This window comes from Drosophila yakuba, chromosome 2L (genome assembly GCF_016746365.2).
Source record: "Drosophila yakuba strain Tai18E2 chromosome 2L, Prin_Dyak_Tai18E2_2.1, whole genome shotgun sequence".
Classification (NCBI taxonomy): Eukaryota; Metazoa; Arthropoda; class Insecta; order Diptera; family Drosophilidae; genus Drosophila; species Drosophila yakuba.
In genome coordinates, this window is record NC_052527.2 from 5,744,932 (window position 1) to 5,770,414 (window position 25,483).

General features: G+C 40.4%; 1 protein-coding gene across 23 annotated transcripts; it reads left to right on the top strand.

Annotated features, from left to right (window-relative positions):
* LOC6526966 (sodium bicarbonate cotransporter 3) lies at window positions 1–25,361 on the top strand. Of its 23 annotated transcripts, XM_039370289.2 has the most exons (14): window positions 4,292–4,309; window positions 4,474–4,587; window positions 11,631–11,734; window positions 13,039–13,257; window positions 14,429–14,899; window positions 15,627–15,752; window positions 16,362–16,529; window positions 17,237–17,474; window positions 17,854–18,799; window positions 18,908–19,410; window positions 19,499–19,811; window positions 21,176–21,418; window positions 22,722–22,978; window positions 23,533–24,475. In XM_039370289.2, exons 2-14 carry the CDS (start codon window positions 4,511–4,513, stop codon window positions 23,726–23,728), a joined length of 3,861 nt encoding a protein of 1,286 aa, XP_039226223.1. In that variant the 5' UTR covers window positions 4,292–4,309; window positions 4,474–4,510; the 3' UTR covers window positions 23,729–24,475. The 23 variants fall into 23 exon arrangements, with proteins under 23 accessions (XP_039226225.1, XP_039226231.1, XP_039226227.1 ...); XM_039370291.2 differs by lacking the exons at window positions 4,292–4,309; window positions 4,474–4,587 and adding an exon at window positions 1–651; XM_039370292.2 differs by lacking the exon at window positions 23,533–24,475 and adding an exon at window positions 24,991–25,361 and having other exon boundaries at window positions 4,233–4,587.
* Window positions 25,362–25,483: the final 122 nt, after the last annotated feature.

Here is a 25,483-nt window from a genome sequence, read left to right on the forward strand (position 1 = left end):
GGTTCTCCTGGCCATTCGCCCAGTGCGGACGTGTTTTGCTCGCTTTCCTTCGCTTTTCACGCGCCTTCTGCGGCCGAAAACTGCAGAACGGAAAAATCCAACAAAATAGAAAATAGAAATTAACAGAAGAAAACCTGAAGCCAATGCATAACCAAGCCAATTAATCCAAAAATATGGAAATCAATTGTTAAACCACCTTAAACGAAAATAAAAATAGTGAAATTAGTTAAACACTCTAAAAGTGCATTTAAGTCATAAATAAGCATGCAAAACATATATACTTCGCTCTACAAATAAATCCAACTTGAAAAGAAAAGCTTGTTTTAAGCTTACGCTAATGAGCAATGCGCCAGGATTAAATCGATACAAAATTTAAAAATAAATCAATCAATCTCCGCAAGTTTCCACAACCAAACACTGCCAATGTGAACCCATCTATTTCCAAAAAGAGAGAGTAACCCGCCTGAAGATAACGGTACCCGAAACCCACGGTTAACGAGCATTTAAGAGGTCACAACAGTATTTTCAACTTTAACTGTAACAGTTACTAGCGGTAACTGGGTCAGTAGGCAGAGCCCAAGTAACGCCCCCCATCGAGGGCTACCTCATCCACCTTCTGCATCCTTCTGGGCCCCCCATCCATCCAGTGTGGTAAGTACCCTACTCTTGGCACCACCTAGTTGTTGGATTTGGATTTTCCCCAAATCCTTTGGGCTTATCTGCCAAAGTCTTCGGCTTAGAAGGATTTAAAAAGCCAATTTAAATTTTGATCGCCATGGGGAGGGGGTAGGGGCTGTGGGGAAATAGTTCGTTGGCTCTGATTAGCTTTTCCTGGACCAGACTGTACTGTGTTTGCCAAGAAAAAGCGGGTCAGTAGGTCCCCGCAGTGGACAAGCTGCATAGTGGATCGCAAAGGGGGTTACTTCATTTTAGCATTGCCAAATATGTGAAGGGAATTGAATTTAATTAAAAGTTAAATATCTATATTAAATTGCTTTTAAACAAAGCATCAGATTTGGTCTAGTAATCCATGGTTTTATGGAATAATAATGATATTTAAATATTTACTTAAATATTTATTTTATAAATGAAAAGTACTGAGATAAACAATATTCCTTAGCCTCCAATGCTGTTTACCTTGTGGGAAACAATAATAACGCCCTATCCACGAATGGAAATGATTAATCTCTTCCCCAACAACGCTATCTTCAAATATTGATCAACAAATATAGAACTCCCACCTTTGGAGCCAAATAGAAGCAAGCTGACAACTTCGCAAGTGACTCAGGAATTATTCCGGACAATCGAAAGCCATTAAATTAGCCACTATGCCAACCTCGAATAGATCGAGCACACCCATTCGATAATATATAGCCTTCTGGTTAACTACTCTTGCCGGCCAACTAAGCAAACAAGTCACTGCCAAAGTCGAATTGCTACCGAGTGGCAAACCAAACATGTGAGCTAATGACCATTTGCTGGGCCTCTTTCTATATCCCCACCTGTCTGGCGTTTCTTCTGCTATTTTACATAATAGCAAATACAACGACAACTAGCGAGGAATGTGTTCAATAGATTACAAACAAAGGGAATCGAAGGGCAAAGGAAAGCCCAGAGAACATTGTCGTTAAATAAAAGCCCCAAATGTTGTCACATAATCGATGAATACATTCACGGCCTGTTGTAACCCACATTAAGTTCGTTCCTATCTCTCTATCTTGGCATATCGATAACGCAACCTTCGCGGACATCGATTGAAAAGCGAGACCCCCAAGATGCTGGCCACTAATCCCACTCATTTATGATGCAAACCCAATCCCCCTTAAGCCAACGAACCCCAGTCTTATAATTAGCACGAGTACGTGGCTCACGGATGGCAATGGATACCAATGAAACTGAGCTCAGGAATGAGTACAATTAGACGCGGGCAGGTATGTCAAGTGACTGCGTGTGTCCTTAAGTACATCCTGCTGATGGCTAATGGATATGGAAATGCCCAGGGAGCAGAGACGGAAAGGTAGAGAACACCTTTCTTGACATAGCCAAAACATTTTGGTATACCTGCTTTGGCTGGTCTTTTTATGGCGGATTAATAACACTTTTGCTGTTACCAGCATGATGGATTAACCGTTAACATCTCACCATGTTTTTCCGGAAATCTAATTAAGTGTTGGTTCAACTTATCCTTCAGAGGCTAGAACTCGTTTGGAAAGTTTGCTAACGCAAACACGAAAATCTGCATAAGTTTTTGGGCCACAAAACAAGGTCAAATTGAATAAGCTACCCAATGTTCTGGTTTGATGTGTTTCCATTAAACAAGTTTGCATAAGTTCAGAATATATCCAAGCCAACATCCTGTATTTAAAAGAAAAGAAAAACAAAAGTAAAAAAAATTTAAGATTTAAAAACATCAGTATTCGTTTATGAAAAAATTCTGAATATAAGCCACCTATACATAGTCATTATTTTTCAAACTGAGTTGAGAAAGCAGCCGACTGTACTTTACTTTGCCATATGCCAATGCAATTTACATTTGTTTGCTGTCGACATAAATATGTAAATAAGGTTCAATTGAATTGCCGTATGTCACCAAGGATTTTCAAGCATGTCGAACCAAATAATATTTGCATTTCTCTTTTAGGCCACCTGTCCTCCTCATTGAAACTCAATCAATTTGTACAGTTTCCATAAGTGGAGCCAGAGGCGAATGGCGAATTCCACGATTGGCAGTGTTGGGTAGCACTTTAAAAAGCACTCATCACATAAAGAATACTTTAATAGCTGGCATCTATGTTTCCAGTCGACTCAGTTCTTGTGCCAAAGTGCTTGGCTATATTTAGCAAGTATCGGGCTTAAAAGCCTACTCAAGAACTGCGTGCTAGAGTATCTACATATATTATATACATATCTACAGAAGACTGCGTGGCTACAGTTTTACTTTTAGATACGACCTTGTCTCGGTAATGCTTAGAAATTTAACTTTGCTCAAAATGTTCCTCTACTTATACTTTTTTGCATACATTTTAACGTTCTTTCAAGAACAAAGGTTAAATACATTTAAACAAATTTGCTTCAAATGTGCTGAAACATGCAGCCTGACCAAGTTTCACGCTCGTCTGTTGACATGCATTTCGCAACACTTTTATCGCGACCTCACCCACAAGCGGCACACCACCCCCCCAAGCCCCCCTCGAAAGCCTCCTCTCGTATGACACTATTTAACCACATAAGCTGGGAACAAAAAATCAATACGGACAACAACAACAGGCACAGCCACATTTCGCTGATTTTTGCACACACGGCAAAATTGGAAATTTCATTTACACTTGACACGAGTCTCTTCTTCCTCTTCTACCCTATTTTCCCCCACAATTTCCCTCTTTCATGTCATTTTCCTTTTATAAGCAGAATGCACGTGTTTGGCAACAAAGTGGTAACAGTTTTCTATTCGTCAGGAGAGGTAAAATTGTCACAAATTTATTAAGAATGGAATAAAGCTTAAAACGTTGCCACAAAATACGCAATGTATGCCAAAACGCTTTGAAGATACTGTATATTCAGGTTTTCAGTTTGATAAAAAAACAAATTCCTACTTTTCGCTAGAAATGAAATTTTCCCAATGACCCTGCCACCTTTTAAAAACCTTTTCGAATCGCAGCATACAAACCTTGACATTCCGGTAATGGAATTTAATATCAACCTTTCACCCTTCAAATGTAATTGAATTGCAGTCTGGCATAAACCAAAATAAATTCGCACTCTTCTGTTCAGTAGTTTCCGCTCCGTGCCGTCACCGGAAAGCCCTTACACATTAACTTGATTCAGTGCGTCGAAAGTGAATTTCCACAGAATTAAATTGACATGACCAAGTTTCCTGCCCCACCACCGCTGCATCTGCCTCTTGGTTTTTAGCCCGCCATCATCAAACATGCAACGTGCTCATAATAAGATAATAACAAGAAAAGCCGCAAATGCAAACGTGTTAAGCAGTCCGGAGAGAAATCAAATCGGGCCGAAAGAGTGTGCACTCTTTGGCCGGAAAATGCAGCGAAAAGAGAGACTTAGTGAGGAAAATCGAGAGAGCGGAAAGTCCGAAGATGCAGCGGGAAAACCTCGCTCAGGCACAGCGCTCTCAACTTCTCGAAAAGCAGCCGGCCGGATTAGTCTGCCGCGCGACTCAAACGGTAACGGATATCCCAAAAAATTCCGGAAAAATATATAACGGAGAATTTTTAAATACACCAAAATACATTCCTGAAAATCTATACATATCACGAGCTCTGCCAGAAAGTTAATTTTCAACCAAAAGGTTTCCAATAAATCCCCCATAGTTTCGGTTTTGCTGTTTTGATTTTCGGTGTCATTAACCCTTTCCCGCTGTGCCGTCTAAATTCGTCTTTGTTTACCACACCCAACCACCCGAAAAAGACGAAAACAAAGCAATTTGACAGGATTTTCGGGTGTACTTTCCAGGAGGGGGGCACATCGAAAAGGAAATCAAGGAGTCAGGATGCCACAGCAGGCGCAGCTGAAACACATCCACGGACATGGCCGACTGCCCAGAGTGATAGCCACTGATAGCAGCAGGTAAATGGGAGGCATGTCCTTTGCTTCAATTGAGTAACTATTCAAAGGAATGCCGGACAACAGGGCGTATGAATGCCCTGTCCACAAAGGCACAAAGACCTTTGTCAATGCAGTGAAGTCAGGATAATTGGATTTCGGGAAGAGAATGGGATAGAGTTTCACTATACCTGTCATTCTTGCATTTAAATAATAAATATAATTATGGCACATTATTACACTAAACAGAAACGTAGTTAAAGATACTCGTATTTACATACGTATCTGTAAGGTGCTTTACAAATAACTGCAAATGGACATATCGCAAATAAAATCACTAGAAATCACTATTTACGATCTGTTCAGATTGTAATAGCTAGGAAAATCAACTTAAACACGGTATTACTGCCCCCAATTAAGTGACAATGGAAGCAATTTCAATTCCGTAGACAATTTCCATACACGCACAGCTCAGAGCTATAGATAGAATCCGCAATCTAAATATGCAACTATCTGTCTATATAAATATGCTATATAGTCGTTGTGCTTAAATAGCTTTAAAAAGAGTTTGTTAGCTGTATTTATCAGTCAAACTGATTTGTATCTTTAATTGCTTCGAATGAGGATCTCAATCTATATATGCAAAACGAATTTCGTCCAATTTCATACGAAAAATTAGCTTAAATATTGTCCGTTAAATATACAATTAATGGCTGCACTAATTAAAAAACAAATTAATCCGTTGGTGCCAGTTCTTCGCAATGTTTGCTTACAGATTCAGATTCATAGAACAACAGAGCAAAGGCTGTAGAACTTTGGTATCTGACTGATATAGATACTTTCCATTCCGCTTGTTGCGGTTTGTTGAGGATGACTTGTGTTGTCTGTCTGTCTTTTGCTGGAGACTGGGTCAACAACATGTCAAGTGCAAGGAGCGGGCTTGAATACCAAATCGAGGGGGGGTGTGGGTGGCAAAAAGTGAAGAAGGGGAAGGAGGCCATATATGCGGAAGATGCTACCCCATTGTGTGGTGCCTGTGTATTTTCTTTGTCAGTTGTATGATAAGCGAGGCAGGCGTTCGATAAGCAAACAATATACACACAACAAACAACAAAGAGAAGTGTAGAAAGAGGACGCCGAGAGTTTAGAAGAGAATTCGAACTCCTGAAGTTGCGACTCTTTGACGGACTCTTTGGCATTTCCATTTTCCGCTCAGGATTCTCTGTTTTGCTTGCCTCGTTCTCGCTTCATTGGGGGACATTGCTCCCATTTACCTCCCCCAGACCCCAATTTCCCCCACCCTTCGAACCCTTTTTTAGCCCAGCCCCTTCCCCTGCCCCTTCCCCTTCCCCTGTTAAGTGTGTCACTTCCGCATGCAGCGGATGTCTCTCAAAATGGCACACGCCATGTTGCCTCGGGTCCCAAATCGCACCTATGCCCCGCCCCTTTTGGCTTTTGCGCCTTTATTTAACATTTTCCCAACTAATTGCAAATTTCTTGGGCAAATATCACTGCTAGTATTTGTTTGTGAACACCATCTTGCGCACAGCGAGAAAAACTCTTTTAGTTCTGTTATGTTATTAAAGTTTCAAGTTCAAGTGCCACAAATATAAGCAGCAATTGAATACCACTTATATGTTCTTTTATTTTTCTTTTACCATATTTTATTAGACTTTTTCCTCCTGTGCATTTATGCCATGTTTGTTTGACTGCAATATCTCACTTTGCAGTCATCTCATCCCACACATCCATAGATGACAATAAAAGCGGAATCAAATGGCCAAGAATGACATCAGACGAATGGCAATCTAAGGCCAAAGCATTTTCACACGACTCATGGCCATCTGAGAACCCAATTCTTTGCTCTAATTGGTGGGGTGGTAAAATAAGATACCACACTGAAAGCGTCTATGACACCAGCAAAGATAGGAATGGCACCCATGGCTAAAGCAAAGTGGGAACTGTACAATATTTCAGCCAGAAGGAATTTACAACTCTGTTGACCTTGATTTATGGACGGTTTTTGGGGAGAATGGGCAGAATGAGCTCATGAAGGTCATGGTAAAAAAAATGCGAAGAAGTAAAATTTAACCATTCAAATTCCAGCCGAATAAAAGGGTTTATGGCCAAAAAAAAATAGAGCTGGGTATAAATAACACTACTCTGCCACAAGCAGGGAAATAAATTTGTTTTGCTGCCATAAGCTCCTCTAATGAACAAAGCAAACATACAGCTGCAGAAGTTGAGCAAACTGAATGTGTTAAATTCAAATTGTTTTCAAGAGAGCGATATATAACAGCGTATTGACTGACCATAAAAATCTAGCCGGAAAGGTGTCAACAAACATTCGCCTAATCATAAAACCATCAAGTAAATAAGACTCGGCCATATATGTCTATATATGACAAGAATACTGACTGGCGATAAGGTGTTTTGCCAATTAAATTCGGCACAGAGTGGGTTTTCAAGTGGTTAACGTGACGTGAGGGCTGGCTTTCGTTGTCGATAAAAATCGAAGTTAATCAACAAGAGTTACCCTTATTAAACCATTTAGTTGTCAGGCTGGCTCGAGTGGTTTGCGATAAGACAAAACCCTGAAAAATAGGACCACATCTTGCCCATGACGTTCCACTGACGATGATTAATTCGCCTTTTTCAAGTGCATCATAATCAAGGCGATAAGACGAAAGCGTGTACCCAAAATTGACGTCAAAGTGAAAGAGATCGGAGCAATCGTGGTGTCTGATCAGAATTTAAGCTGATCTCATCGGACTTATGTTATTTTTGGCCTTGTCAACCGACGTAAACTCGATTAGCACACCTTTGATTCTGGATTGTGAATTCTGAATTCATTCAAAGTTAAGTTGAGTTATCGCGCTAATTGCTATTAAGTCGGGAAAATAGATTTATTAACAATGAAATCCGAATCGAATCGGCCAGACTCAGTTTCAGTCAACTGAATTCGGCGGAATTCGCATTCAAAACTTAGCACACGAGCAAACAAAAAATATATTAATTATTCGGGTTGTGTTTTCGTCTTTGCGACACTTATTTTGACAGGCAAAGATGGGTGATTCACAGAAGATAATATCAGATATATTAAAAAACCCCCCGTATCGGAAACATCTCTCCACCAATATCGCCCCATCTCATTCTACTCAGGCTGTCAGTGAAACCTGAACCGTTTGGCTTTTACCGGTTCTAACCGGTACGGTTCGCCTTGCATCGCTGCTGTTACCACAATCAACAATCAACAATCCACCACCAACAAACCAGTTAACAAAAGCCGCATCCACAGCAAGTCACTGCAAAATGAATTAAAATTATTTCTAGTTTTGCTGCCGCGCAAGACGTCTTAATATCGTTTGGCTATTATTCCTGGTATTTTTCGAGATTTGTTTTGATTTCAAGCTTTGGTCAAAACAAAGTTTACTTTGCTCGCTCACCGAATAAATTTGAATAGCATTTTCGGAATGACAGAGAATCCATTTGTGGAGGTGTGTCTCGTTGCCAAACAAACAGATTTAATAAAACATTCAAAAGTTCCATTTAGTTTTTAGCTTGAAATATAATAAAATTAACCCTATATTGTATGCTGTATAGTATGATAAAAATATGTACATATATGAAATACACCTACATTCAGAAAATTATTTTTGTATTTTAGAACCTAAAGTATAAACATAAAATCAAGGCACATAAAGAAGTGGTCCAACGACTTTTCAAATATATTTCAAGTGGATTTACTTCCTACTATTTGCTCTCCACAAAACATTCGGGTTTGTTGGCATCCAGTGGCCCACATTCATTTTTTTCAAGGGCTCCAAACGAAATAAGGTATTTCGGCTGTTGTTTGTTTTTGTCATCGAGAAAAGCCACAACAAAACAGATAAAATTATACACATAATAAAAATACATATATCATTCACACAGGCGGAGACGAAAAATGTGCTTGGATATTCATTAGATGACAAACAGAAAAAGAAACAGAAACAAAAACAAAAACAAAAACAGAGTATCTAAAAAAATTCAAACAGTGAACACTTGTTGACATTAGTTGGTGCCAAAAAAAAAGTACTATATAGTAGCAGTTCTAACCGGATTTGCCAATATATATGCCACATTGCCCGATCTTGTAACGGACCATTAAAATGCACTTTCCACTGAGTAAACACTTTTTCGCCTGCCCCTTTGATAACAGAGTCCGGCGATAAGGAAGCCCATTTAAAGGCGAAACTATCGACAAAGTTAAGTAGGCGAAATTGGCGTTTAAAAACACATTTTGTGGGGCTCCACAAGTGTCTCTCTATCGCTATCTCTCTCCGTTTAATTCCTCGACTGCGACGCCGGCAGAATCGGCATAATCGGCAGCAGAGGGTTAAGCGAGTGCTGCTTCAGTTTAAAGATCGGCAAAGTTAGTTAGTCTGCAATCGCCGGGACTCGCAGTCGCAGTCGAGTCGTCGGTTCGCGTTTTCAACAAAAAAAATTTAGGAGAGCAGAGAATTTCAAGCGATCCGAAAATCCAAACGATTAAAATCCAATAATAAAACGGAACAACACGTTCGCTATTTATTGTGTCCCATTATTTGTATTTGTACGCTATCAGTTTTGCTTTTTTCGGCTGATAATCGCGCGGTGCGTGTGTGAAATTTTTGTACAAACAGGAACAAAAATATAAAGCTCCAGTTTTTCGATCGCTATTTTGTGGCGATAAGGTGATGGCCGAAAAGAATGAGTACATAGAACTGTAAGTAGACGGTGTGTGATTCATCATCGTTGATTACTGAAAAGTGTCGCAGAAAAAATCAAAGCGAAGAAAACCAAAAGTCCAAAGTTTGAGTCGCACTTTTCAACAAGGCTTATCACTCGACTTTCGATTGAGCTGTACAAGTTGTTACTGTTGAGGATTTATCGCGCCTGCCCAAGGGCACTTCAAAATATGGAGTAAGGTCGACGGACTAGAGACTCTTACACTTAGAACAAGTGTATTCAAAAAGTAATGGAAATGAAAAAGTGCCAAAGAAAACCTTTTTAGATCAAAGCAGCTCCTCCGCCTTAAATAGTTTTATAGAGACTGAAGCAGCTTTCAAATTGAAATATTTATACCTTATATAAAAGTAAAAAATTCTGTCTGTTCTGGCCATTCTTCAGCCACAGTTCCACAGTACTTTGCTAATAAATTTATTAATGAAATAAATAACAGAACTCGCTATGTCAACCAGATAAGCCTTCACGTCTTCAAGAATTTCGGGTTCTGGCCACTCCGTTTATTTGATTTAACGCCGAACAAGCGCCTAATTAAACAAAGTCAAGTGCAAATTGTCTGGCAATTCGTGGTGTTGTTGACACAGAATACAACATTGGCTATTAAGTTAATATCAGACTCGAAATTATTGTTTGTTGTTCTGACTCAGGTGCTGATAAGCCCATCAAAATGCATGAAATCCAGGGGGTAGAGAGGTATAACATGTTCAGTATACCCTGGCTAGACCCAGTTTAGACCGGCAATTGGCAGACAGGCTGGGATGTCCGTCCTCCGGGCTGTCACTTTGTGTTGTCTATATATTCAAGTGCCATATAGATTATATATTTCACTGGCTGATAAGAAAACGAGCGGCGACAACGACTCAAGATGATGATAGGCAATATAGGAATAAACCTTTATGCAATGCAAATTTTCCACCATAATAAAATAAAGTCTGATCTTGGAAATACCTAAAATTTCTTGGTTCGTGCAAACACAAAAGAAAAGCCTTTGCTTTTACTACATACTAAAAATCTATTGTATATATTTCGTTTCGTACACTTTATAAATAGTTTGTACCCATACATATATTAGGTTTTTAATTAATGGCTGCTCTTCGAAATTGTCAGGTTTGTCCCAGTAATTTTCAAACATTCAAGCTATAAATCTATACTTTATCATCTTTTGCAAAAAGGTTTCTAATAAATAATGGAATTCACGTTTTTTAATATACTTATGGCTCAGTTAACTAAACACGTTCTTTAATGTCAGCATTGAATTCACCACGAGCGAATCATCTTCAACCAATCATAATGTCAATTTATTGTTAAATAAGAATTCCATTAAAAAGACAACTAAATACAAATGCAAATATGCAATAACTATATCGATTAATGAATTTATTTCCAATAAATATTTACTAAATGCCCATAAGCACTCGTCTGATTTATAAGATAGTATAAAAGATATAAAAGCACTTTTATTTACGAAACCAATGCAATAGAGCGCAACGGAAAATATATTAAAAGTGAAAACAACTCACTGTTTAAAGTCCATTAAAATTCAAAATTTGCATGAAATTAAAACCCATCAGCAGACGAGCAATTCACCAGCTGGGAATTGCAGTTAAAAATTCTCGAGCCGTAGATGGCAGTTTTTCTATGAGAGTCACGGCAACTGTGGCAATGAGTATGTTAATGACATTCGAAGTGAAATGATTGGCATTTCGTCACTATTTTGTCATGTTTATGATTTGCAAGAGCATATAACTATATAAAAAATTAAAAAATGATGCACGTTCTTAACTTCTTAGATGACATGTGAAACAGTCCTATTAATCATTATTTATTTTTAATTCTGACGAACTGTATTACTAGGCAGTATACTCGTTAATCCTTTATAAAATCACTATAAAATTTAGAAACTTTTAAATGAAAAAGGGTATACTCTCTTCACCATTTATGGCACTCTCTATTTCCCTTAATTTATGTCAATTTTCCTACGAACCGATCGCTTAAATAAGCGGCTTGTGTGGGTGTATCTGATTCTGTAGCAAACGCGCATTTCAATTAGGCGATTGACAACGCATTTTGAAATGCAACTCAGGCGCTAGTTGATATTTTCTAGGCCTGCCACTGAAACTGAGGTTGAGTTAGCTGAGGTAGTCGTAATGGAGGTCTAAATTAGCGATAAGAAACTGATGCAAAAGTAAGGGCTTACCCAACCCGTTTAATAAGAGCACACACACATTATAGATGAGCCTTTTCAGTGCTCAATTATCCCGCTGAAATATATGTATATTCAATGCTGTTCATCCTTTCAGACCTTGGACCATGAACTCCTCCAGCGGCGATGACGAGGCGCCAAAGGATCCGCGCACTGGCGGCGAGGATTTTACGCAACAATTTACAGAAAATGATTTCGAGGGTGAGTCGAGCGGCGCTTCTTAAAGCCCCATTTTTAATTGCTTACTGAAAACTGATATGAGAAACCTGAATATAACAGTTCAGTCCACGAATGTTCACCAAAATTATAACCGACTTGTAAAACCAGCCAAGTGACAAGTCGGTAGACAAACAAGAAATTGGCGTCGTGTTAATTGCAGGTTGACAACTTTGGACGCGTAGTAACCAAAACTATGAACTATAAATTCTTTATAGAAATCAAAAAATCTGAAAAACTAGATTTAACTAGAATATTAAATTGTGTATGGGGGTCATACAAATTAGTTGTGCATTTAAAAAATTAAAATGTCTCATCTTACACATCTTCCGGTTGTGGTCTTTTATGTGCTTACATCACTGAAAATAACATTGTTACGCTTCATAAATGTACATTTTATAGGCAAACAGCAACATTTACGAATAATTTATTATATACTGTATAATAAAAGTGCATTTAACAAACAACTTTTGTGTCCCTAATTGCAACGCCCACAGTTTCAATGCTTATGAGACCTAATCGCGTGACTTGGCGAAAGTGGAAACAAATTAGAAGATGTGCTTTGTATAATTAATTTAAATTTATGAAAAACTACCATGCACGATGCAAGTACTTGGCAGGCAGATGATATCACAATTAGTCAACTGACAGAGCGCAAGTTCAACAAAGGCTTTGAAAATTGCGACTGGGTCTTGCCTTAAAGCGGGCATCAAAATTCATGGAAATGGTAATTAACATAAATTTATTTGTAGTCACTCAGAAAACAAACGAGCAGCGCCGGGAATTTGATTAGGACGTTACGGAATCTAGGATTTAATTGGATTTAGGTTCGTAGATGATTCAACGTTGCGTATACGTGATTGTCTGATGGCAGACAAAAGTTATAGACGAATCTTATCACTAGAGTAAACTAAATTTAAAGTGAACTCTGAGCTGCTGATTATTAGATTGAAAATGATGTTTAAATATAATACCATCAAGTGAGTGTTTTTGAACGCTTAAATGTTTTAAAAACAAAGAGAGTACATCTATTGTTTGTTTTACTGAAATTATATCGCAGCATCCTTTAGAATAGAAAAACATATAAAACTTAATTGAAAACGGAAAAAGAAAGCAAGTAATAACACAAATGGAAACGAATATAAAGCACTTATAGCGAATAGAATTATGTAACTCAATTGCAATTAATCAACAACGTCGCACTCAATTTGGACCTACACTTTGGATCCCCATTCCTCCCCCAAACCAGCCCCAAACCAGCTGAATTTTTACCCGCATTTTTCCCGCAGGACATCGGGCCCACACCGTTTATGTGGGCGTCCATGTGCCAGGAGGACGACGCCACTCGCAGCGCCGGCGCAAGCACCACCACAGTGGCCCCGGAGGGGGTGGCGGTGGTGCAGGTGGAGGTGGAGGTGGAGGTGGATCCATCGGCGGATCCGGAAGTGTGGGCGGTGGTGCGGGCAAGGACAACGTCAGCGAGAAGCAACAGGAAGTGGAGCGACCAGGTGCGTGCAGGTGTCTCGCTTTACTGCAGCCTCGGGTTTCCTTGTGCAGATATAATTGCAATGTGGTGGTTGCCCCGAGTGCAGGAATGTCCAGCAGGAAAGCCAGCAAATGAGGCCAATCAGTTTCGGTGGGGCCGAGAAATGTGGCGAATTTTTACAGAAACCTTAAGTGCGAGGAGAATTTCTGAAATAATAGTAATCTTCTTCTCAGACATTTCGCTCGTCAGATGGCTAATCAAAACGACAGATGATTGGCTTGGCGCCCAACAAGAAGTTTTGATTGTAATGGGGGGTTTGTGGACTAATGGGTGACATTGAATTAGGATAATCGAATTAGCTTCAGCCGACTGAAAGGAGAGGAATCTTCTTGAACTTGAACTTAAATTGGGTTTATGAACTGCAAACTAATCAAACACAACAGTTCACAATAGGATTCAGTTAAAAAGTTATGTATTAAAGCGCTTATTTCCACCATTATTCTGCTAGTTACTTGTGTTACTGCTTTCCATACAACCTTGCATAACCTATTCAAACTCATCTATACATTTGCTTTATAGTAACTCAGTGTTTTTACATTTACACACATTCTCCATTATCATTAATTAATTATTTAGACATTTTAAGTTCTATACGGTTTTTACCCAATTAAGATCGTGTCAAATTCCTGCTTCGATGCTTTGTGGGCAGTTAAATTTATTCCAAAACGCCTATACTTAAACATAAACATCCTTAGTGGCACACAACAACATCACGCAAGCCCAACATAAACAGCAACAAGCTCAGGCAGGACTAAACAGGACATATGGTGGACAACGGTCAGGGGTCAATTCCCAGCACAGATCAGGGCCAAATTATTTTCGCCAATTAACTTTAGCACGCGTTCGCCAGAATCCCAAGGATGCGGTGCAATCATTGTTATGAACGGGGTGGCAGTGGCAGGATGATGTTGCTACCAAGTCATAAATGTTGATTAGGCTCACGAAGGTCTGCACAGGAAGAAAATGCTGCATCTAACTTAAATGTTGTACATGTTTATTTAACTTTATATTGTAGTTAAACATTTGATATGTTTAATGTTTGTGTGTAGATAGCTTGCATTATATTATGAGTTACGTATTTATAACGAATATTGAGAGGTCCTTTTTCTCATGCCGTGTTCTTGAAATTATAGTGACTCCGCCGGCCCAGCGAGTGCAATTCATACTCGGCGAGGATGTGGACGATGGCACACACGTATCGCATCCCCTGTTCTCGGAAATGGGGATGCTGGTGAAGGAGGGCGACGAGATCGAGTGGAAGGAGACGGCGCGCTGGATCAAATTCGAGGAGGATGTGGAGGAGGGTGGCAATCGATGGTCAAAGCCCCACGTGGCCACCCTCTCCCTGCACTCGCTGTTCGAGCTGCGTCGCCTGCTGGTCAATGGCAGCGTGATGCTGGACATGGAGGCCCAGAATCTGGAGGTGATGGCCGATCTGGTCTGCGATCACATGGTCAGTGCGGGCACCTTGCCGTCCGGTGTCAAGGATAAGGTCAAGGATGCTCTCCTGCGACGTCATCGGCATCAGCATGAGTATGCCAAAAAGACGCGACTGCCAATTATACGATCCCTGGCCGATATGCGAAATCATTCGTCATCGAAAAGTGAGTATGGGGTGGTCACGATAGCGATAGGGTAACTCTAAGCTCATCTCGTTCGTTTGGTGTGAATCTATGATCCATCTGCGAGCTCAACGCCATCATCACTCAGATCAAATCAGACCACCTTTAGGATCATTTTGTGAAGTGTGTCTAAAAACTTTCAACCAATACTAACAACTCAGACCTGGGCAAGAGCACTCCACTGCACTCACTGCATGGCTCAGCAGCTGGCCTGGATCTGACCGGAACCAGACCGGGAACGGACCAGACCGGACCCCTCTATGTGTCGAGTAAGGATCAGCGTGGTTGTTATCTCGCTGTTCCCACAGGTATAGCCCTAGAACTATCGAAACCCCACTCCACATCACTCCACCTAATGCAATCTCTGTACAGCTGAGTGGCCAACCAGAAATAATTTTTAGTTGCCTTGCACCTAACCAAAAGCACTCAGAAACAATCCAATCCAATCAACAGTAGGAGCTAAATCCAATCGAATTACGGATAACTTGAGACTTAGAAACACTGGTAGAACCAAAACCATTCAAATGGTAAATATCCAGTTTGAATTCGTTTAAAGCCCCAAAGCCTGTAATGAAACTGGTAACTTTTTCTTGAAAAAGCACATTTGAAACTCAAAATCACTCATAAATAACTCATATCCATATGCATAAAATGCGGTAGCCGCTAACGAATCATGAAATAAACTCGCGTTATTCGTTTACCCAATAAGCTGACACTTCGACGCATCTGGGTGCCATCGGGGTCACCACCTGGTTCCATGCAGGGGCGTCACCCCAACATCTGGCCCAGAATCAGGCCCAGAATCAAGGACGACCGCAGTCACAGACAATGCCAAGTAATAGCCCATCAATGGTTTTCACTGTACTTTGCCGTACCTATCAAGAGCACGCTGTGTTTTTCGATGATTATCTCTTGCCATTGACTCTTCTATTTTCTCTACTCCTTGAACTTTTTATTCCACTCACTATATATGCAACTACAAACTTCAAAAGTTCGTTAGCCCTTTACTATGATGATATATCCCACTTGTTGTGCTGTCTATCCAAATTTAACAATCTACATTTAAGCAGAATATCCTCTCTTTTACTCCTAAAATCTTCCTTGTAGCTCAAATTCTCCATTGACTTCCTTTCCATTCGTAAAAATATATCTTCATTTCTTATTTTTAAACAATACTATATCCCACTTCTTTAATAACTAAAACTAAGAATACTTTTAAACACCGGGTAAACATTTTACCTACCAATTCTTTAAAATCACACTGAAACGAATAAATTAAAAGAGAAATCGAACGTGGTTAACTATTAGGATCCATTTTATTATAGAAACATAGGTTTAAATGTATCTAAAGTAAAGTGAAGTATAAATGAACGAGACCAGTTGAAGATACTTTGAGCATGCCCTCATCCCCAATGATAACGTGAAAACCCCCCACATTTTACAGTTGAAGAGCACTCGGGCAGCATTTTGGGCGCCACAACGCCAATTTCCCTAACGGCCAGCGAACCGGGACCGCCCGGATCAAATGGAAATTCAAACCTGAGCACCGCTGCCGGCGCCATGGGGCGTTTTCTAACGGTGCCCGGTGGAAAACCCAGCAACAGAACGCTCGGTAAAGAAACCCACATCCAGAATTTCCATTTCCAACCAATTGAAAGCGTCTGAAGAAGTGTTTGTTTTTGTTATAGTTTGCCGTTTGATTTTTCGTGTCTGTTAATTGTTTGAATAATACTGGAACAAAAAAAATCATCGAATATTTGTTTTTGGTAGTTTGCAGTTTTGTAAATAAGATTGGTTGAGCAAAGGATATGCGAAGTTGGCGAAATTTGCATGGAGGTCGTACTGCGCAGAATTGGAAAAGCGATAATGGTTCTGTTCGAACGATTGTATACACAAAAGGATCCACACACATATGCACGCTTATCACTAGTCCTTACATACTATCTCAAAGATATATTTCCCATTATACTTTGCATGCTTCATAAACATATCTCTGTATCTCAACTCAACAATCTGAAGTCTCTTTCAGCACTCTTAGCCGAATCTGTATCTGAATTTAATCCAATATCTTCTCTTGCACTTCTTTTTTCGTTTGTTTTTATGTTGTTCCGTTGTAACGTGTTGATCTACATGTTGTTGTTGTTATTATTATTGTAATACCTATCAACGCACGTATCCCAAATATGTAAACACGACACCAATAAAATATACAAAAAAACCTGCACCCCGAATGTCCCGAATGAAAACCCGCGACTAATGCAGAGAAAAAATCTAATTCTAAACACTCGCGGCCCGCACAAAACCTGCCATCGATCACAGAGGACATGGTCAAGAGTCCCAGCAACCAGTCGATGGCCAGGCCAGGAAGCGGCACGGAGCTCAGCGAGCAGCAGCACAAGGGCAACACCCACTTCATGAGGAAGATACCGCCGGGCGCGGAGGCCAGCAACATCCTCGTGGGCGAGGTGGACTTCCTGGAGCGCACCCTCTCCTGCTTCATCCGCCTCAGCCAGGCGGTGGTCCTGGGCGATCTCACTGAGGTGCCAGTGCCCACAAGGTAGGTTCGAAGCCACTCAAAGGACTCCAACTTAAATGGTTGCGGGAATGCTTCAATTTAAAACAGTCCTTATGGCAATTATAGTTCTTTCTTAAATATTTATCAATAATCTGCCATAGGTACTAAACAACGATTAATATTGATGATAACAAACTTCCAGTGAATTCTAGATTTCTCAAAAATTTAGGGCGATATAAAATTTTATTATTTGAAAATTTGGCAGGTGTTTAATGATTTTACGATATATAGAAATATATGCATGATAATTGATCAGTTATCACACCTTTTATCACTGCTGCCATCTAATCAATTGATAACTTTTCAATAATGATTATTATTGCTTATAAAGCAGCTATTAATACATTTCCTTCACTCACAGATTCGTATTCATACTGCTTGGCCCGCCTGGCAGTCAGAGCAACTTCCACGAGATTGGCCGGGCCATGGCCACCCTGATGTCCGACGAGATCTTCCACGAGGTGGCCTACCGAGCCCGCAAGCGGGATCATCTGCTGTCCGGCGTGGATGAGTTCCTCGATGCGGTCACCGTACTGCCGCCAGGAGAGTGGGATCCCACCATACGAATTGAGCCACCAGCGGCGATTCCCTCGCAGGAAGTGAGAAAGCGACCGCCAGAGTTGCCCAAGGAGGAGGTGGACGAGGAGGAGGAGGAGGCGCGTCTGCGCGAGGAGAACGGACTCTCCAGGACGGGTAGGCTCTTCGGTGGATTGATCAACGACATCAAGAGGAAGGCGCCGTGGTACATAAGCGACTATAAGGATGCCCTATCCATGCAGTGCGTGGCATCGTGGATCTTCCTGTACTTCGCCTGCCTGTCGCCGATCATCACATTTGGTGGACTGCTGGCGGAGGCCACTGGCAAGCACATGGCTGCGATGGAGTCCCTGGTCTCTGGGTTCGTTTGTGGCATGGGCTATGGCTTCTTTTCGGGTCAGCCGCTGACAATTCTCGGGTCCACCGGTCCAGTACTGGTCTTTGAGTCAATTATCTACGAGTTCTGTCAGCGAATGGGCTGGGAATATATGACTTTCCGGTTCTGGATCGGCATGTGGGTCGCCGGCATTTGCATCGTCCTGACCGCGATTGATGCCAGTGCCCTCGTCTGCTACATCACCCGCTTCACCGAGGAGAATTTCGCCACCCTGATCGCGTTCATCTTCATCTACAAGGCCATCGAGAACGTGGTTGTCATCGGCAAGAACTTCCCGGTCAATCAGGGTGTTTACAACTGCGTCTGTACACCGCCAATTGGTAGCAATGCCAGTGTGATCGATTATGCCATGTACAATTGGGATTCCTGTGAGGTAGGGTATCTGCAAACTCGTATATGCTCAAGTTTAGGCTTCACCGACTCAACACAGAGGCTTCGACTTGTTTGTTAGGACATCAATAATGATATTCATATTTTCTAGTCGCACAATGGCATCCTGGTTGGTGGAGGCTGCGGAACCCCGCCCACCGAAAACGTTTTCCTCATGTCGGTGGTCCTTTGCGCCGGCACCTTCCTCATCTCCACCGTGCTGAAGGAGTTCAAGAACGCCCTATTCTTCCCATCGATCGTTCGCCAGTACATCAGTGATTTCTCCGTGCTCATCGCGATTTTCGCCATGAGTTTCTTTGACTATTCGATGGGTGTGCCCACCCAGAAACTGGAGGTGCCCAACGAGCTGAAGCCCACGCTGAGCACCAGGGGCTGGCTTATTCCGCCGTTTGCCGAGAAGAACCCCTGGTGGTCGCCAATCATCGCCGTATTCCCTGCCCTGCTCGGCACCATACTGATCTTCATGGATCAACAGATCACGGCCGTCATCGTGAACCGCAAGGAGAACAAACTGAAGAAGGGCTGTGGCTACCATCTGGATCTGTTCATCCTCTCCATTCTGATTGCCATTTGCAGCATGATGGGTCTGCCCTGGTGAGTCCTCTCTCTATGTTTTATGTTTATTGCCTAGTTAAAACGTAGAGTGTTTCGATATAATACCACTGTTTCCTGGAATCCTTAGGTTCGTGGCCGCCACCGTGTTGAGCATCAACCACGTGAACTCGCTGAAACTGGAGTCGGAGTGCTCGGCCCCTGGTGAGAAGCCACAGTTCCTGGGAGTGCGCGAGCAGCGGGTGACCCACATCCTGATCTTCCTGACCATCGGTGTCTCCGTGCTGCTGACCCCGCTGCTCGGTAACATTCCCATGCCGGTCCTGTTCGGCGTCTTTCTGTACATGGGCGTGGCCTCACTCAAGGGCTTACAGTTCTTCGATCGCATCCTGATCATGTTCATGCCGGCGAAGTACCAGCCAGACTACATGTTCCTGCGCCAGGTGAGTCCAGAGATACGATAGAAACCACATACTTTATTGTTATTTTATGTATATATTTATGGTATACATCATAATTAGGAATCTAGTTTCTTGTTGAGTATGCATAGTATATATATTGTATACATCATAATTAGGAATCTAGTTTCTTGTTGAGTATGCATAGTATATATATTGTATAAATCATAATTAGGAATCTAGTTTCTTGTTGAGTATGCATAGTATATATATGGTATAAATCATAATTAGGTATTTAGTTTCTTGTTAAGTATGTATTGTTTTATGTATTATTGTATATAAAATTTGCGGCATAACCCTAAATTCATAAGGGCCTTGGTATATTTCAAGTTTTGTATCTTCTAATTAGCTTCTAGTTTTAATTTTCTATACTCGTCCGTTACCTTCTTAATGTATTCTTGGATAGTAGTTTTGGTTTTTGGTCGTTCAAGTTCCCCCATATCTTCCAAATCCTTTAATATAGAAAATATAATAAATTCGTATACAAAATTAGCACTTTCATTTGCTTCTATTAATTTCCAATCAACTGTAGAGGTACTTTCATCAGTACTTTCAGTCGTTACAAAAGTTTGTGTGTCCATAGTATTTTCATAAACTTTAAGTCGATCCACTCCTTGAAATTTCCGCGTTGCCTTGTCAAGTTGATTTTCCAGTCCCGCAAGAAGTGTTTTTTGTTGGATTTCTAAATGCTTCACTCGCTTTTCAAAGCTCCCCAATTTTTCCTTTAAAATGTCACCAAATGAGTTCAGCAGGTTCTCCAAATTATTTATTTCATCTTGACGGCAAAAAGAAAACTAAAGAAAATGCATTTGACTTTGGTCAACTGAAATTAACTCCGGCTTCAAACTCACGCTTAAAAAGGACCCATGGGTACTTTGTAAAACCATTCCGAGTAGAACAAAAATCACGATTTGTCGCATTTTTTACACAAAGTAGAAGTGTCGCCTTGCAGAACCAAAGTAAGACTGAAGAAAACGATGCAGTTCTTTTTGCATTAATTTCTAGTTCTGTTCTGAGAACAGCTTTATCAAATTAAAATAAAACGTATTCACCGGATGCACTGCGGTATTATCACATAGTGTAAGACTTTAGTTGTTACAGAAGACTTTAGTTGTTATCATTATAGCTTATATACCATATGATATATATTTCTGATGATATTAAGCATAAACGAGAATGAATTCCTACCCCTTTTCACGAAGTATTATCTTTTTGAAGCCCAAAGAAAGACATAATATAAACAGAAGGAATAAAGATGAGTAATAGCTTCTTAGTACGTTATGCTTAGTTAGTAAGAGAATGAAAATCATTTACCCTTAATAATTGTATCACTGTGGTTTCTTTTACAGGTGCCCATTAAACGCGTCCACCTGTTCACCATGATTCAGCTGGCCTGCCTCATAATTCTCTGGCTGATCAAGTCCTTCTCGCAGACCTCCATTCTCTTCCCCCTGATGCTGGTGGTGATGATAGGCATACGCAAGGCACTGGATCTGGTGTTCACCAGGAGAGAGCTGAAGATCCTGGACGACATAATGCCGGAGATGACGAAGCGGGCGGCGGCAGATGATCTGCATAAACTGGACGCTGAGGTGGGCTTATTGGCGCGCATTTTCCCGTGGGGAAAGGGCAGCCGGGGCAGGGTGGTGACCAAGCCGTCGGGCCTCGATGATGGAGTCGTTGGGTCTGGTGGTGCCGTTGGCGCTGGACTCATCAGTTGCACCACCTCAAATGCAAATGAGAAGGAGTTCGAGGCACAGAGCAGTCTGCTCAAGAAGTAGATGGCACTGAACACCTTCCAAGCACACACGCACACACCTAGCCACGCACACCCACCATAGCTACAACCACAACCACAAACACACCCACACCAACGCCACAGGCCAAGCAAACAAAAAAAAAGAGAAAAGAAAACCCCACGGACCAGTGCTGCCCATTTCATTTGCGTTTGCAGTGCTGCCCAGTCCACGGCACAAAAACCAACGATAAACTCAATTATTTATAGCTATTTTGGATTAATTTGCATTTTGTCGGCCTTGATACATTTTATTGAACTAGTTATCTATCCACACGTATGCATTATTCCCTGTTATATACGTTTTTATCATATCTTTAACAGTATTTTGTAAATGTTTTTCCCCCTACCCATTTTAAGTTAATAATATGGCATGCAGTTACTTTGCATTTTGTTTTTATATGTACGATATTTTTTGATAAACATGATTTACCTTCTTTTTGATTCTATGCTAAAAAAAAATCGCTTTTAAACCACCTGTAAATGCCAAACTTACAAAAAACAAAAAAAAAAAAGAAATTAGTTGGTTACTCGTAGTGCAAAATGTGTTATCTATCCGAACCTACTCTAAAACTACTCCTATACTATATATACACAACTATGATATTTATAAATGTAAATGAAATTCTAGCCTAAGTCATAATTAGTCAATCGTTTACACCGTACAACAAGTACCTAAATGTATTAAATGGAACCTGTTATGTTATTTTATAGTCATCGGGTCGAGAGTTCCAGTAACTAACCAGCGACATGAGTCCACGCGTAATTGTAGCGAAAATTGATGTTAAAATCCAAAATTCAACACACAAAAAAAAAACTAAACCTATGAAAATAAAACAATAATTTGGCATAAATGCAAAATTGAACACACTCCACCGAATTGGCATTGACACCAGATCACTGATTTAGACCTAGAACCTCACGCTTTTATTCAGAGATCTCTTTCTCTCAACTCTACTTTCTACTTCGCCCTTCACTTGTGCAACTTTAGGCCAGATTTGCTATACTTTCTCTCCCATCCCACCTTTGCTCACTTCCCGAGAGATGTTATTTTTTTTGGTGACCCAAAACTATGCAAATATGCCAATTTTATATTGAAGGACAACCATCATCAGCATCCCCCAGGATCTGGTGCGGGGGCCAACTACAATGCCGATAAGTCGGGTCCCACCACCATACACATTCCGCTTTCCGGAAACAAGCCACCACAGGGCACCAATGGACCCACAGTGAGCATTCCCCAGGAGGCTGTCAATCGCACCGCAGTCTGGCAGCAGATCAACAAGGATGGCAACGGGATCTCGGAGCAACTGATCATACCCGTCACCCTTAAAGTCCGCCAGATCAATGGCAACCAGTAAGTGTTCCCCATGCGATCCTGTCCAGAATCAGAGACTTTTCCCCACTCATGAGCTGCTAGTTCTTTTGCTCACTTTCTTGTAAATAAGCAATTTACGCCGCTTTTTCCACACCCAATTATGGAGCTAGAAATGGCGATTGAAGTGGGTTATTTAAAAGGATGCAAAATTATAAATATGTAAATCAATTGCTTATAGTACATTAAGTTTTAAAATCAACATATAAACTTCAAAACAACTATTTCTATTTAAAGAATACTTCTAAGTAGTAGAAAATACAAATAGTTCGGTAACCACTATTAAAACAGTATTGAAGTTAGTTGAACACAAAAACCTAATCAGCTAGGATACAATTTTATACAAATCTTTTATAATAGTAGGGTCACTGCTGCTATCGGCATTTTTCCTCATAATTTAAACATGAAACGTTTTGATTTTGTATTTTTCTTTTTATGAGCAAAAAAGTGGCAGGTGAATTTTCTTTGGAGAATTTCGACTATTAAATCATTCATGCTCGTCTTCGCATTCCCCCCGTGCCTCCCCCTCTCTGCAGCGCCCCCTCGAGCGCCACCCTCTCGCCACGCCTTTCGCCCATGCACGAGGCGGATGAGTACAGTGAAGCTCCGACCAACAGTCCCGGCCATCAGCAGCAGCAACCGCAGATCAACAATTGCAAGGAGGCTGCCAAACTGGAAGGATCCTGCGCAAACAACAGCCAGATCAGTCCGGCCAACATAACACCCGTCTAGACTCTAGAGATCCCGAGATAATATGGATTTTAGAGCGAACAAAGCACAAAGAACCCACAAAACCAAACACACATCTATGTATTTCTAGTTGGTCATCCACAGACGTATCATAATCTCTATTTGCTATACATTTATCGCCGTAGTTATCCCAGGGGTCGATTTTTGGTAAAGATTTTTAGCTGTGCCAGTAGTAGAGGGGTTTATTTTTTCATTTGGGGCTCAAGTACAAGATATACAAGTATTAACTATATGGTAACAATTACGATATTCCGTAGACAAGAAAAGCATTACAAATATACACTTTTGAAACGAGTTTTATAGAGTCAATTCCAAAGATCAGGATGCGGATGCGAAGAAGCCAAAGCCACAGAACAAACACCAAATAGTAAGCCATCGGTGGTCCGATGTTTGTCCAATTTTCCCAATTTTTCCAACGTTTTCTTGGTATTCTTTGACTTGGTTAGCTAGAGCGAATTGCGTTTATTTATCGAACTGTGATCTGATGGGTATATCTTGGGGTTGGGTTATGTAAGGTGTGTATCATTTAGTCTAGCCAAGACAAAGCTGTAAACAATTGTACTATATTTTATGGCTCACACTAAGTTAAACACAAAGACACTCGCATCCTATCTGAAACACCAAAAAGAAAAAAAAATATATATATATATAATACATAAAGACAGCTATAAATATTGAATAAAAGTGGCGAACCATTAACTAGCCACAAGCAAACTGCTTAAACAAAAATGTATCTTTCATTTCGTTACTTTTGGTATGCATCATTCGTTCTCAGTGTATTTTGTGCATAGTTGTGAGTCTTGAGTGTGGCACCTCAGCTCCCAAAATCTATATCTCTGAACACTCATTTCTAGCACATGATCGATTTTCGCCTGTCCTCCATTAAATCAGAAAATCATACTGATCATAAGTACCAAGAATCAGAGTTTGTGGACTAACCGCTTTGAACAAGAAATCAACTATTTTATTAAAAAAAAAATGTAAAAAACTTGTAAATTCACAAACCTTCAGACTTACAGATTCAATAAAAAGAAACGAAATTTTTAATAATTTCTGATCATCTTCAAACTCTCTTTCCATCAGACCATCAAAGCTCCATTAGCATCGTGTTTGATGTCTGTATGTGCATTCTCAATCCTATATAGTAAATGTGTACATAAATAGATGAACGAAACCTACATAGATTATACCTGGTACTCCCGCCCATAGAACACTGTTATTAATTTCGAATTTCGTTATTGCAGAACCCAAAATTTAATACGTCGAAGCAATTGTGGCGTGGATATCTTACACCAACAGAAACATCCGTTTGAGTCAATGATTTAACTTCATTTTAACGTATATCTGTATCTGTGTACCTGTAAATCAATTACGTGTCTATAATCAGTCTACATACTTATGACGTATGATGTATGATGTATGATGTATGATGTATATGTACCACCACCTACCGTCCCTTTTGCGTAGAGTATATAACCCAAAGTGCGATTTGGCACAAACTAATTGTCTGGCTACATATCATGCGACTACTCGGAAACCAATCGTATACAATCCACAGTAAAGGAATTTGTTGAAATAAATGTATAAAATAAAGTTACATATTTTGGACTCTGAATTGTTGTATTTTTAATTTTAAACGCAAAAGATTGGGGTTTTAAAAGTGTTTAATCTAAATTTAAATATTTTTTAATTTCTATTATTTTTATAATTTTTTTTACCCATACTTAATTTTTTTTT